Source organism: Hydractinia symbiolongicarpus, chromosome 14 (assembly GCF_029227915.1).
Source record: "Hydractinia symbiolongicarpus strain clone_291-10 chromosome 14, HSymV2.1, whole genome shotgun sequence".
NCBI lineage: Eukaryota > Metazoa > Cnidaria > Hydrozoa > Anthoathecata > Hydractiniidae > Hydractinia > Hydractinia symbiolongicarpus.
In genome coordinates, this window is record NC_079888.1 from 14157676 (window position 1) to 14171434 (window position 13759).

General features: G+C 32.9%; 1 protein-coding gene across 2 annotated transcripts; it reads right to left on the reverse strand.

Annotated features, from left to right (window-relative positions):
• Positions 1 to 1551: 1551 nt before the first annotated feature.
• On the reverse strand, positions 1552 to 8310 carry LOC130625835 (uncharacterized). Of its 2 annotated transcripts, none has more exons than XM_057440948.1 (7): positions 8049 to 8290; positions 7683 to 7879; positions 7356 to 7609; positions 7142 to 7280; positions 3536 to 4112; positions 2421 to 2448; positions 1552 to 2346 (listed from the first exon to the last, which is right to left on the reverse strand). In XM_057440948.1, exons 2-7 carry the CDS (start codon positions 7861 to 7863, stop codon positions 1942 to 1944), a joined length of 1584 nt encoding a protein of 527 aa, XP_057296931.1. In that variant the 5' UTR covers positions 7864 to 7879; positions 8049 to 8290; the 3' UTR covers positions 1552 to 1941. The 2 variants fall into 2 exon arrangements, with proteins under 2 accessions (XP_057296931.1, XP_057296932.1); XM_057440949.1 differs by having other exon boundaries at positions 1553 to 2346; positions 8174 to 8310.
• Between the last annotated feature and the right edge of the window lie 5449 nt (positions 8311 to 13759).

Genomic DNA, 13759 nt, shown 5'->3' on the forward strand with positions numbered 1-13759 from the left:
CGATTTTATCCATTAAGGGCTGTCCTTCAAGGGCATTGCGTTAAAGTCCTATATAAATATAAGTGCAATGACTGCAATTCTATCTATTACAGTAAGACTAGGCGACATTTAAAGTGAGAGTCTGCGAATGTTTCTGCCTTGAATGGAAAAACCGTCAAAGCTCAAAATCAAAGTCCGGTTTTGGAGCATGTAGTTGTGCTGTAAAAACTTTTCTAGACTCTCCACCGCTATTAATAATTTTGATTTGGAGTTAAAGGAGAGTCTGTCGATCCGACATGACAAGCCAGTTCTCAATAGAAATACCGCGTCTATGCCATTATTTCTATTTTCAAATAATTGACTGCCCGTTAGGATAAGTTTATGATTGTACGATATTATTGTATATATAAACACAAACGGCTGAAACGTCCTAAAAAGTTGTGTTATCTTTCATCTACATTATGACGCCACACACTTAATAATTTTTCAAAAAAGTGTTTTATTTGCAAGATAAATCTGAATACTTGACTCTGTTCTTCACTACGTTTAGACCAGTTTACTGTAGTTTTACAAACAATGAATTTAAATTTTATACAGCCAAAGTGTAGGCTGATTTTCATTATTTACAAACTAGCTGAAACATCTTGTAATACATTTAGTTATGTGAGCAAACCATCGTATAAATAGGGAGCAAACCCTTATCTACACGGACGAATCAAGCGAAATCAAGCACCTACTTACGTAAAATACTGCTTCAACAGGCCTAAAAAGTTAACATCTTTTTTTTATAGAATACCTTTTGAAATTTAGTTAATTGCTATCGTAACATAGTTGTTAAATTTGTTCCTAGAAAAACGAATCCTGATTTAGCAAACAAAGTTGACGCACTTATTATTCTAATCAACTCACACTGTTCTGCAGAAAAAACAAGTGTTAGAAAAAATGATGTCATAGTAATTTCTGAAGTCAGCAAAGATTAAACCCTGCCATTCATTTTCTTTTAATTAAGCGTAATTCATTCATAAGTTATTTCGGGTAATTAAATCAACTCTCACCCACCCAACAGGGGCTTATCCAGTGTACGTGAGAGCCGACAAGCGACTGACATCGTTTGGATCAGTAAAGATTGTAAATGCGTAAAAAGATAAATTTCCGGGCTTTAAAAGAGGTTAAAAAAAAGAACTTACTTCCCACATGAATACAACAACATTTTAGAGTTTTTTGTTGAAATGATTTACTAGCTATTTTTGCAACAAAAACCATGAAAAATGTACTGTAGTTGCTCAGTTTTGTTTCTATATTGTCAGAATTTTTAATAGTAGCTTCCTTGCTTGCTGGTAAACACTGTTGTGTATTAGGATAACATGAAGGACCCAGCTGAATTTTCGTTGTTGTTCATTAGCTTCTTTGTGTATTTAAACGACATTATAGTTTAAAACTAACAATAACATCTGTGTAAATCAAATTTCGCGAAATAAATTCCATACCCGAGAAGTAAAGTAGAAATGGCAGTTTTAACATGAAAGCTAGCGTTGTGACTTAAGAAGTGCACACTTGCGTTTTGTGGTTTTAGTGTCTTACAAATTGCAAAGGATACCCTGCCTTTTGAATTTTTATATTTAATCGTTACATATAAATATGGATAACGAAATCTAGTGCGAGATATTTACAATTCTGTATTATATAATATGAAACTCCAACTCAATTAAAGTGCATTTTTCATGATTGACTTGATTCAACCTGTATTAGCTGACCATTTTGCGTTGATATAATTTTTACAGATTACGAAAGACAGTTTAACACTGCGTTAGATTGACATCGTTAACTCTCCGAAGTCTGATTAGACGTCTACCGTATTTTAATTTGCAAGTCTGCTAGGGTTAAAATAGCGTGCATTGCTGTACAGTCCTTTTTAAAGAAACCAAGAAAAAAAATTCCACAAAAATAGTTCACGCAAGAGATTCACGTAAAACTGTAAGAGTTTTCTGCGGTGTCCTTTTTGTGTTTATTTACGACAGCATACTCATCCAACACTACTTTTGGTGGTGTTGAAACGCAAACTGCTTCATCGTAGAGATCTTCACTGTTGTGAAAATAAGCTTCTTTTTTGTCTACTGGTGTAGAATAAAGCTTTCCTTCATTATATGGATCTTTTGTTTTATCCTCAGCGCAGTCGTTAATAGAAACTTCTTCGACAGAGCAACGCTTGGTTTTATTCACTACGGTGTATTCTGGCATTTCATTTACTTTTGTTTCTTCTTCTCCATCGATTTGATTCTTGTTAGTTTGTGAGAGATAATCGTCGCTATCTGCATGATATGTTGGGTTGCTGATATTATTATTATCTTCGTTTTCAGTGCCGACATTCTGTTAAGATATACATAAAAATTAGAAAAAAAGAAAAATAATTCCTGTCTATATAATGACCAAGTATAGCATACCTGATTTTTTTCTTTTCGTGGATATTTTCTAAGATAAAATTATAAATTATAAATAATTTATTCCAGAGCATTGCGTACAAACAAGCAGTGATAAATGGCCAATGTACATAGGAACTTACAATACCAAGGATTAAACAAAAGCAGTATTACACTATCAGCTTTACTGGGTAACTTTCGGAGAGTCACGAGAAAAATAACTAAAACTTGGTTTGCACACTTTTTAATTGAAATCAATGTTTTATTTAAAAAAGAAACAAAGTAATAAAATTAAGTTGTTGTAGTGCGTAAAATGTGTGTAAAAGAAGTTGTTCCTAAAATTATAGGGATAAAGTATATTAAACCATTTGAAATTACACACGTCTGACGCGAGGTTGATCCTTAGAGTATTCCATCAAAGAGCGTTGGCATAGAAACGTCATTGAGATCATGATTGACGTAAAGTTAGCAATTCTTCCTTAAACATGGCGTGCATTTTATTTATAGTACTCATATGTCGCCTTAGCATTAGGTGCATACAATTTAATAAAACTTGCAAATGGAAATGGAACTTATTCACAGTAAATAAAATTACGAAAAATAAATTTAGCCAGTGTAGAAAATAAAATGTAGTTTTCCTCAATTGGGTCCTACAAAAGTTTAGCATTGAGGGAAAAGTTTCCTGCCGTCTGAACTTACCTTCTTTACAGGAAACTTGAAAAGTGACACAATTGTATGATACAAGACAATTAAAAGAAATTCCCAAAAGAACTGCCAGTGATGATTTTGCTATCGTTAGCATTTAAAAAAGGGATTATTTGGCTGAATGCTTGCTTCGGGAACTGCTAAGTAGTATACCTTTATACTGTGGATGGCGTCTTCTCTATTTAGAAGTTAGAGTAACATACCACCTACCTGAGAGTACTTTTAAATCTTAACCATTGAACCATTATTAAGTTATGAACGATAAGTCAGCTCCTTATAGCGTTAAATAAAGTTTTTTTAAATTGACCTATACTAATAATTTACGAAGAAGTTAACAACACGGAGATAGTCCAGATCTCCGTGATCTACTCAATCTCCTCTTATATTTGTTTTCCAATAAACTTAACACAACTTTGTGCTTCAAAAACGTGTACCTTCTTCTATTTCTTTTTCGTATAATCAGTAGCACGACTATGATGATTAATATCAGAAGTACTACACCACCGACAGTTCCAATTATGATGACAAGGGAAGCATCTTTTTCATCGTCATTTCGTATTGCATTTGAAGAAACTACATTTTTGGTTGATGTAGGTGACTTTGTTGTATTCGCTTTCGTTGTTGGCGATAGTGATGTTTTTGTTAATGTTGAAGTCGATATTGGTATCGTTGTTGTTATTGGTGATAGTGTTGTTGTTGTTGTTGCTATTGTTGTGGATGCTTCTGTTTCTTTCGTTGGTGTTGTTGTGGATGCTTCTGTTTCTTTCGTTGGTGTTGTTGTGGATGCTTCTGTTTCTTTCGTTGTTGTTGTTGCTATTGTTGTGGATGCTTCTGTTTCTTTCGTTGTTGTTGTTGTGGATGCTTCTGTTTGTTTCGTTGTTGTTGTTGTTGTGGTTGCTGGTAGTGCTTTTGTTGTGGTTGCATTTGATGTTACTGTTGTTGACGATGATGACGCTGTTGTTGTGGGCACCTCTGTTGAAGGTTGTGGTGTTGTTGGTAACGGGATTGGATCTGGTTAAAAAAGAAAGAGAGAGCATACAAATCACATAAAAGTTTACTAATTCTGTTATAAGTGAGGAAACACAGTATAAGTTTTAACCCTATTCAAGCGGGAGTTTTTCATACATCACATGGCAAGGTGGGTGATGATTGCTGTTTACTGTCTCTCCCTCCATAATTTTAGCAGGTTTTTTTCAATAGGAACAAACTGGTACAGTTGTAAAATTCTATTCGATGAACAAATTGGTTTCGTTTTCAGTTCTATTGGACTTTTTCTAAAAAGTCATCATAAAGTTAAGTTTTACTGTGCGTGCATTATTACAAGGGGTTGCCTTTCCGCTTGCAGTTTCCGTTAAGGGTAGGAGACGTTTTTATTTGTAAGTAAAAACGGAAAAACTGGAAATCGGGCGTACCGATTCTGTATAAATCGATGCCCCTTTTAACTAAATGAAGTAGTTGTGTACGATTCAAGCTTTTATAACAGAAATTATTAGATTTTATTGTTTACAGTGAAATTTAAAGGGTAACTTCGAGTTTTGGAAAAACATTTCAGGGCAATATGTTTTTCATATTAAGTAAATTTGAAAACTCAGTAAGGACCGACATTATTCTTGATTTGATAGAAAAATCACTTGTTACGCAATTATGTGCTTTGATTCCGCTGAATTCATCGACAAAAAAGGTAAGCGTGAAAAAATATTATACAGACTGGAGTCAAAAGATGATTTCTCTATCACCATAAATACAAAAATCACCAAAAGCTATAGGCTCTCTTCAATTACTTCCTTTTTACTAACTGGGCTTAAAATTTTTCCGGTACTAGTTACGAGCAGCTAAATGAAAATTCACTTGCGAATTAACTTCACAAGTTACTAAAATAATTTTACGAGGTAAATAAAATCCATGTGTCTTTGCTTGAAACTTTACAACTTTCTTTGAGAATACAAGATGGAAAATTGGGGTATCAGTCAGTATTAAACATGCAAGTTGTAATTTGAAAGCCAAATTTAAATATTTATAAACAGCTATTATAGTTGTTGCAATGGTTGTCCGTAGTCAATAATTACTAGTAACTATATGAATTTTTAGTTACTAGTTTATAAAGGTGAATATTTTTCGAGTTTTTGGAAGATTTAGAGAGAAACTTTTAGACACTTTTTCTGATATTGTCATGTACATAACCTGATGCGCATAAAATAAGAAAAATGTATTTACAATATGGGAAAAAACACATGTATGCATGAATCCTGTATAAACGTAATTTTTAAAGTCTAATATTCACACATTCAATTGCTTAAAAATGCAGCACAAGACTTAGCAATGTTCCATCGCCTAGGCTGCTCCCCTGCTTCAGTCTGCGGTCGAGAAGTGCATGTCTCAAATCCTAATCATCAAGTTAACCGTGACGACGTGAATAACTTTAATTTAACGTCCACTGCTTAATTTAAATTAACGAATCCATTACTACAATGCACTTAACTTTAAGGCCAAATAACTTTAATACAGGTAAAAATAACTCTATTTATTTTCGGCCTAGAAAACTAGAGACCACCTAAGACCAAAATTAGGCCAGTTTCCCGAACCTACCCGTTTGAAAGCAGACAGGTTTTTCACACCATCAAACACTTCACTCACCAATACTTTTTTAACCGTTCGATAAAAGCACGTGATGGTATGATTTTCCAAACATTTTTTTCTGGCAGCCAAGAATAAAACATGTGCATCAATTACTTTGATACTGAGACAGATTTTGTTAAATAAAATGAAATTTTTCTCCAAGTAACACGTTGTCTATAAGGATAAATCATAAGCACACAAGGCTTCAGATTATCCAATGTTTATAAGCCTGCTTTACAACGCGACTAACGTAATTCTTATTGCAATTCGCATGTTATTCGCATGCAATAAGAATTACATTTTTTTGGTGTGAATACTCTCCTTATTCGCATCTTATTTGTACGAATTACATAAGAATTACCCTGCGAACTATTATAAAAACTTTTTAATATTTTTTATGTGAATAAAATGCGAATTGCGAACATCAAAGCAACACCGCTTGATCTTTCTTAATTTATGACGTAATGTATTGTTTTTAAAGTTTCCATGGAAAATTTTTTCTCTGTTGAAGAAAACAAAGGTTAAGCTTATGCTTCGTTTTCTTTAACAGAGAAAATTTAAGAATAATCAAGTCGAAAATAATTTTAGAAGAGGAAACTCTGGCGATAAAAATATTGTCAAAATATTAAATGCCTGGAAGGAAGTAGAAGAGATGTTATATGCGCTTTTTCACTATTTTTGAAGAGCATTATTAATATCGCGTGAAGCAAGTATGTCCTCATCCAGAAGTCTTTACGAATAAGTTTAGAAACTTCGCATATTTTCATTTCCGGAATTTTTTATTCCCATTCTTGAGAATTACGTTTTCACATAAAAATAACAAAAAATAATGTTTTTCGCATAGGTGTGAACCTGGCTTAGAGTTAAAAACATTCTAAACTCATATATCTAGCAACTGGTATTTTTATGGTTACTCATTTTTTTCCCAAACAACGTAATCGCATTTTTACACTTTAAACTTTAAGCACATACAGTTTCCTCATACAAATATTCATACATATTCTTTTTGATAAATTGTAGATTGGTATTATAGTAACCCTGTCCCGCATCTTTCCAGACAACCTTTCAAACGAAGTTACACTTATTGATAAATAAGAAGTAGAATTCTCGTGGTGAATGTTAAATACATCCACAGTTGTTTGAATCAATAATTTATAAGGAATGTGTGTGAACCTTCAATTTGCACTTTTAATGTAGAATTTGTGATTTGGATTAACTGAAGTTTAACTGAAAATTTGAATGTTAAGCTCACACTTTGCAACTGGCACTTTAAAAGCGACTTGTAAAATTTGTGTCAACTTTATGCATGTTATATCAACATGCAACCTCCATCCGATGCTTTAAAAAGCAACTTGTAACTAGCCACTCTATAATATTGCTTTGCTCGTTACACACCATGCATAAACTACAAGTATTCTACTTACACGTAATATTTCCTTCATATTTAATCATCACACATCTTGTTTCGGCGTGTTTTCTGATATTCTCTCCAGTTTCATTCAAACAATTTATAAATAATTTGATCAACATTCCATCCCAGTGGTTATTAAAAGTTACCTTGAGCTAGAACGCACAATAGCAATTTCATTGTCATCTAAACTAAAATTACCTACTTTCACATAGTTAAGACATACTTACAAATTTGCTTGTATAATTAAATTGATAAATTAAAGACGTATTGATATTTTCACCAATTTTAGAATCCCAAACTGATACCCCACTTATAACAATGTTTTGAACATCTATTCTCCCGATTGAGTGATTACTACAATTTCCATCTGGAAAATATGCCATCTTTAATAATTTCACCTTTAAACTCGGTGACTTAAATATCTCCTTCGGAACAAAGCCAATACGGTGACTATTTGCGTCGTCAAATTCCCAGTCACATCCTAACATAAAACTAATCTGTGTTAATGTTATCTTGCAATTTTATCTGCTTGCAAAAATTATTAAAACACGTACCTGCTTCGTTTATGCGAGACTCGCAATATATTGGCGCCACATTTTGCTTCATAACATAAGTTCCTTCATCACAGATACTACCATTTGTCAGTCTATCTCCATATTTTCTACGTTCAATTTCCAGTGAATATACAAGTGGTAAGCACGAAAATATTAGTATGATAATATATAGAATACTCATTGTTGAGTCATAAAACCTAAAAGTAATTTTATCTTGATTGAAATTTATTTATACCTTTTTGAACTAATACCTAGTGTTCTGGCTTCAGTCAATAATACCACGTATTAAAGCTGCTTTATTAATGGAAGATTATAAATTTGAAAACCAAAAAGGCAGTAGCTATTTGTAAAAAAATTGTCCTATACTTCTTTTTTTATTTAACCAATTTGCCAGATTTTATTCTGTCATATATTTTTTAAACGTGACTGCAGTGACAAGGATAAATCAGAGATGCAAAATTTGCTGCTAAAAACGTAAACCTAAAACTTACTTGCATAAAACTTCTATTACACAATGCAGAGCAAATAAGTTAACAATATGAGATAAATAAGTTTTAAAAAAATGATTTTTTAATAACCATCTCCAGAAAAGTCAATCGTATTTTACCGAACTTCTCTTCTTATAAGAAAATTCTTTATATCATACCACTTAAATTACGACTGAAACGAAACTTAACTATAACAAAAACAAGACTAAATCACCTTTTGAATATTTTTAGTAATATCCTAATACCTTTCAGACTTAATTAAATTATAATTCTGGATAGTTAAAAGAAGTATTATAACCATCTGCGTACAATTGCATGCTTTTTTTTATTACTAAGTTAATTAGAATTATACAGATGTTTTAAGACATACGTATATATCAGTTGTTTAACCCTAATTTTTCTAGGGAGGGTGTGTGTGTGTGTAGATTTTCCCACTAATTTACTTTTTATTTTAACTCCTAAAACGCTGTTCTATTAGGGTTAAATCTTGGTGACTTAAGAGTTTTGAATTAGGCAACTCTTCGTAAAAAAATTTTAAAATCCTCTTTTGAGATTTGCCATGACAAACGTGTTACTAAATGAGATCCAAGAAAAATTCTAATTTTTTAGCATTATTTTACCCACCTTCTGCATTGTTCCAAAGAGTTATAACATAGTTTACTTTATGTACATGGTGCTTGGATTGCACTCGCAAATATAGTATACATACTATGAATTAGGAAAAAAGGTGGCAAAGCTTTCTCACAAAATGGATGTGAAATTTGTTCCATTCCGACCAGAGATATAGCCACTACGACGTAGTAAAATCGGGACAAGAAAAACATATGTCAAAACTTAGTTTTTGGGCGCATTTACTTACATTTACTTTCAGTACTGCAGTACTGCAGTACTGCAAGTAAATGTAAGTAAATGCGTATAAATATAGTAAGACTGTTAATAAAAATCGAAAAACAATCTTCTGCTGTTGATTTGTATAAAGATTTTGCGCACGCGGAATTTAAAAACTTTAAAAACGCCTTACTTAAAATATCAATAAAACGACTTAGTAATTATAATTTAAATTCCAATTACGGCCTTTACTGTTTGATCAAAATTAAGTAATATAGTATTTTATTTTTAAGGTCAGGTTTTGACAACACCACAATGACTTTCAAACAGTACCTAAAAAAAATATTGAAACGTCAACAAAGATGCGAAATCAAGTTTTCTGTTTTTTGAAATGAAAATGAATGGATTAAAAAAGAAAAACAACAATTATTATTAAAGCTCCATTTTTTCTATTCATCCTATTTCAAAGACTTTGAGCGTGCAATTAATCTAAGAAGAACCAAAAAACATTAAAGATTACTAAAGGGCATCTAAAAATAATAAAATATACAGTTCCCTGGAAAAATGGGATTTTTCCATCTAAGAATTTGTGGCAAAGGAAAAAAAAAAATATTTTTGTAATATTGAACCAGCGAGCAAAGTGCGCTGGTCTGTTCATTGCGCAAAACGCGTTTGCCGGATTTTTAATATGTGCGCGGGATATACGGAAGGTGAACATTTTAACTGGTTCGTAGCCCCTTTAAGAGCATCTTTTTGAAGCGCGTGTACCTCACAAGTTCTCACACTGTGTGTTTTGCAACTCACATTTGCATAAAGCTATCGGTATTCCTTTGATGTTTCCTTTTTTCATGAAATAAACGTAAACTTAGTACTTGGTAAATTTACGAGAAGATGAGTTTGAAACAATACAAATTATACATGTTTTCACTGTGAACTAACATGAAATAAGAAATTATATTCAAAACTTAATTCATGTTTCACGTTAGTCACTGCCCATTTAATCCTGAAAACTATTCATTTTTTAAAAACTATTCAATCCTTCAAAAACCATTCAATCCTTTGAAACTATTCAATCTTTTAAGACTATCCATTCTTTAGAAATATTCAATCCTTGAATTTTCTATCTTCCTGGGACGAGAACGGCCCTACTCTCCTTCTATGAGGGCCTATAAAAGTAATAATGGTACCCGAGTTCTGCTATGTACAAAAATCATAAAAAGGATTGAAAGATGGATGACGATTTTGGCTCTTCTTTTCAAAACAGGCAGTTTGATGTGGTAAAATGGGTTCCAAAAATAAATAGTTTTAACGAGGAAGAAATCTTTTCGCAAATAGTAAATATTGTCAACGCCATCTGCTGACCTAGGGCTATCTGAAAAAGACCGATTACAGCTAATGCAAATATCAGATGTTTTCAACGATTTGAAAACAAATCTAGTCAAGTTACAAATCAATAAATCAAAAAAGTGCAACAATTTGCAATATTTTAGAAGTATTTACTCATGCTGATGAAAGGCAGGGACGTACTAAAATAACAATTCCATGTGATGTGTTGAAGGAGCTCAGGGGTCTTGTTTCAATTAGGACAAAGTTGCGAAAACAATAAAAGTGTCTAGATGGACGGTTATTAGAAGAGTAAATAAATACGATCTCCAAGGCTTACAACGTTTTACTGCTATGAGCGACGAGGAAATTGACAATATCGTCAAAGATTGCATCGATCGTCATAGAAAGCTTAGACGCAAACAAATGTCAGAGCAACTCCCTAAAATTTAAATCCACCTTATAGCAAACCCAAAATTACAATCAACCATTGAGCACAAAGTCGGCGTGATCACATCTTACCTTCTTAAGTAATACAACGATTATATTTGTTCGGCTGAGTGAGGCCAAAACAAAGAATTTTTCGATATTGACCACGTGAACAAAGAACAATAGAATTAACCAATTTAAAAGCCCGGCAGTATTCTGACCGCAAAAAAATCGTTTGAGACTCAGCGTAATTTTTCCTACTTTAACTGTTTCCTGGTGATAAGAAAATTATTCCGGGTCTACTGGCTAGCAATAACATTAATCTCTGCATAAACGAAACCATTTTTTAACGTGACGGTTTTCCCTGAGTGATTCTCGTTTTACCGCTTTGATTGTTAAATCACTTATGGTATAATTTTCTCTTTCATTGTCGGTACAATCGGTAGCTACGGGCAATTTCGATGAAAGCGGAAGTAATATTTAGTTTTTCCTTGTAATATCGATATTATAATACCCCGTATACGCCTGTCTGTTACGTAAAATGTTAAAAGCAGTACAAGACAAACGAAATGGCGGAAATAAAGGAAGGGCTAACGTGGATTTATCCACGGGGCACGGACTATTTTAACAAACATTTCCTCCAACTGTTTTGTTTTTTGAACCAAAGTTTGATTTTCTAAATTACTGTTATATGACTTAAAGCGTAATTCGACTTTCACACCCGTAATGTTACTTTTTATATTTGTAGATACAAGTACGGGTTTGTAAAATAACGGATAGTCTGAACCACCAACTTTTGTAAACGTAATTGTCAAACTCTGTGTTACTTCCAACAATGGTGGTTTTGCTGGTAAAGAATTATAAGTTCGCTTGGTGATTGTGGCAAACTGAATGTCTGTGTCGTACAACAATGCATTTTTTTCCCCTTTAATATCAACATTAACGATGGTTCTCTGTGCTGACACCATGTCAAGTTGTGGGTTTTTGGAAGAAAAAACCTTTGGTTCGTAGTGTTCTGAATCTATTTTTTTTTTTTTTTCACTGTAAAATTTTCAGATATAACCTTGTTTGACACACGAGAACCATTTTCTTTTCTTAAAACAACATTTTCTGATGTCCGAATTTTTCACAGAAAGAACATTGTAGATTTGTGTCATTATTCGTTTTTCACTTTGTTTCCATTTTTTACCAACGTAGCAGGTAGTTACGTAGTTGCTGAAGAAAGAGTTGGAGAGTAGAGCCTATTATTTTTTTTATATTTTTAACACATGTTGTGTGAGATCGCATTGGGGATACTACAACGCAAGTTATACTCACTTCTAATGAAAAATTATATTTAAATTGAAAATTTCAGCAAAACTAGCAGAATATAATTCCTTAACTGTTTTCGAGAACCAAAAACGCTTATACTTTTAATAGCGTAATACCAGACATCATTGACGTGATTGATTTTAACTATGTGCAAGTCTTCAGATGGTGAAAAGAATCTTTAATCGGTCACCGGCTAAAGTAGCAACTCGTTAACTCATCGACTACTAATTCTCCAACTACCTAACTTCCTGACTAAAAAAAGTTCTTGTACTCTAATCTATTTAAACAATCGTTTCTACATCCCGTTTGCATAGGAACCGATCCATATGCAATTTCTGGTAAAACAATAGGCTGTAACTGACTTCCTTTTTATTTTTGTTGCAATAAACTCCAAAAAATTGAGAAGACTTTCTTTTCCATATAACTGAAATATTTTCAGTTTTTTAATATTTTAGGCACCAGTGGGGAAGACCCCGAGACTGTCGCAAAATCAAAAGTAAGAAGTGTGAACATATCAAAATAGGTTTATTTCTATCAACCGCAGGGTAAGAAGAAAAACGTTGGGGTGTTATATCAACAACGAGCGGATGACGGGTGATGAGAAGGTTAGAACATCAAACTAAAGTTGTAAAAGATACATTTTACAGAATAATATACAGAACTGATTGATGCTAAACCTGCTTTTTATGTGTTTATGGTTCTTAAGTTCTTAGGAGTTCTCGTTTCTTCCTTATTTTTCTTATATTTTTGCTGATCTGTTTATATGGTCAAACGGGCTGGCTCGGTAGGCGAGATCTCGTTTCTCAGAGGCGGGATCCCGGTAGGTGGGATGAACATTTTCTCATATAAACAGTAACGAAGCGGGTAGCCCGCCTAAGCAAGATTGTTTATTATGCTCAACTAATTAAAATATTGTGTTATGAAAAGTATTTCTTTTGTTCTACATTATTTAATGTTTTTATTGTTCAGAGCCAGCCCGCCTAACCGAAGAGGTTTTTTCTTCTTCATATAAACACAAGTTAAAGGCCAGCCCGGCAACTGAGCCAGATGTGTGTGCCGAGCCAGCTTGCCTCCACATAAACAGCCCCTTACACAGCATAGTTCTGGGATCTTTAAAATCTTGCAGGATTTATTCTTGCCGAAATTAACAGTAATCCAATTTTAATGCAGAAAGAATAATCCCATCCGGAATAATAAAGTAAATATGGTAAGTTTAATTAAGTGGCAACAGGCCTCATAATTAAATGGAATAAACTGAAACAAATTTAAATTACATAGAGATTAATTAAAGTTTTCAGGCCAAATTTAAAAACAGTTGGAACATACTAACGAGTAAAAGAACTTGATCAAATGTTGTCAATTTTGCTTTGCACAATCGATTTAATTGGTCTATTTGTACAACCATGTACATAAACAGTCTGCATCTGCATCAAGTAATCGACTTACTGCTAATTAAGGTACTTTAAGAAAGAAAGTTTGCCAAAGGAAACTATCGCGATGCTTAAACATTTTTAAAAATGCGTCTAGCAAAAGTTAATTCTTTCAAAATATATTGAAATAGGCTATTCGGAAAAGTTAGTTTTTGCGGATTTGTGTTTATGCTGGAATTTTTTTAAGAGATCCTTTATATGCTTCTCATCCTTATTGTTGAAGGTTTCGTGTAAAATTTGTTAATCAACTCTTTAAAACGATTCAAAA

Bases quoted from the DNA above. Each gene is read 5' to 3' on its own strand.
- LOC130625835 (XM_057440948.1), bottom strand. From the start codon at position 7,863: ATGAGTATTCTATATATTATCATACTAATATTTTCGTGCTTACCACTT. The intron at 7,610-7,682 runs GTACGTGTTTTA...GTTTTATGTTAG, and splicing joins GTCTCGCATAAACGAAGCAG to GATGTGACTGGGAATTTGAC. The intron at 2,347-2,420 runs GTATGCTATACT...ATATCTTAACAG, and splicing joins CACGAAAAGAAAAAAATCAG to AATGTCGGCACTGAAAACGA.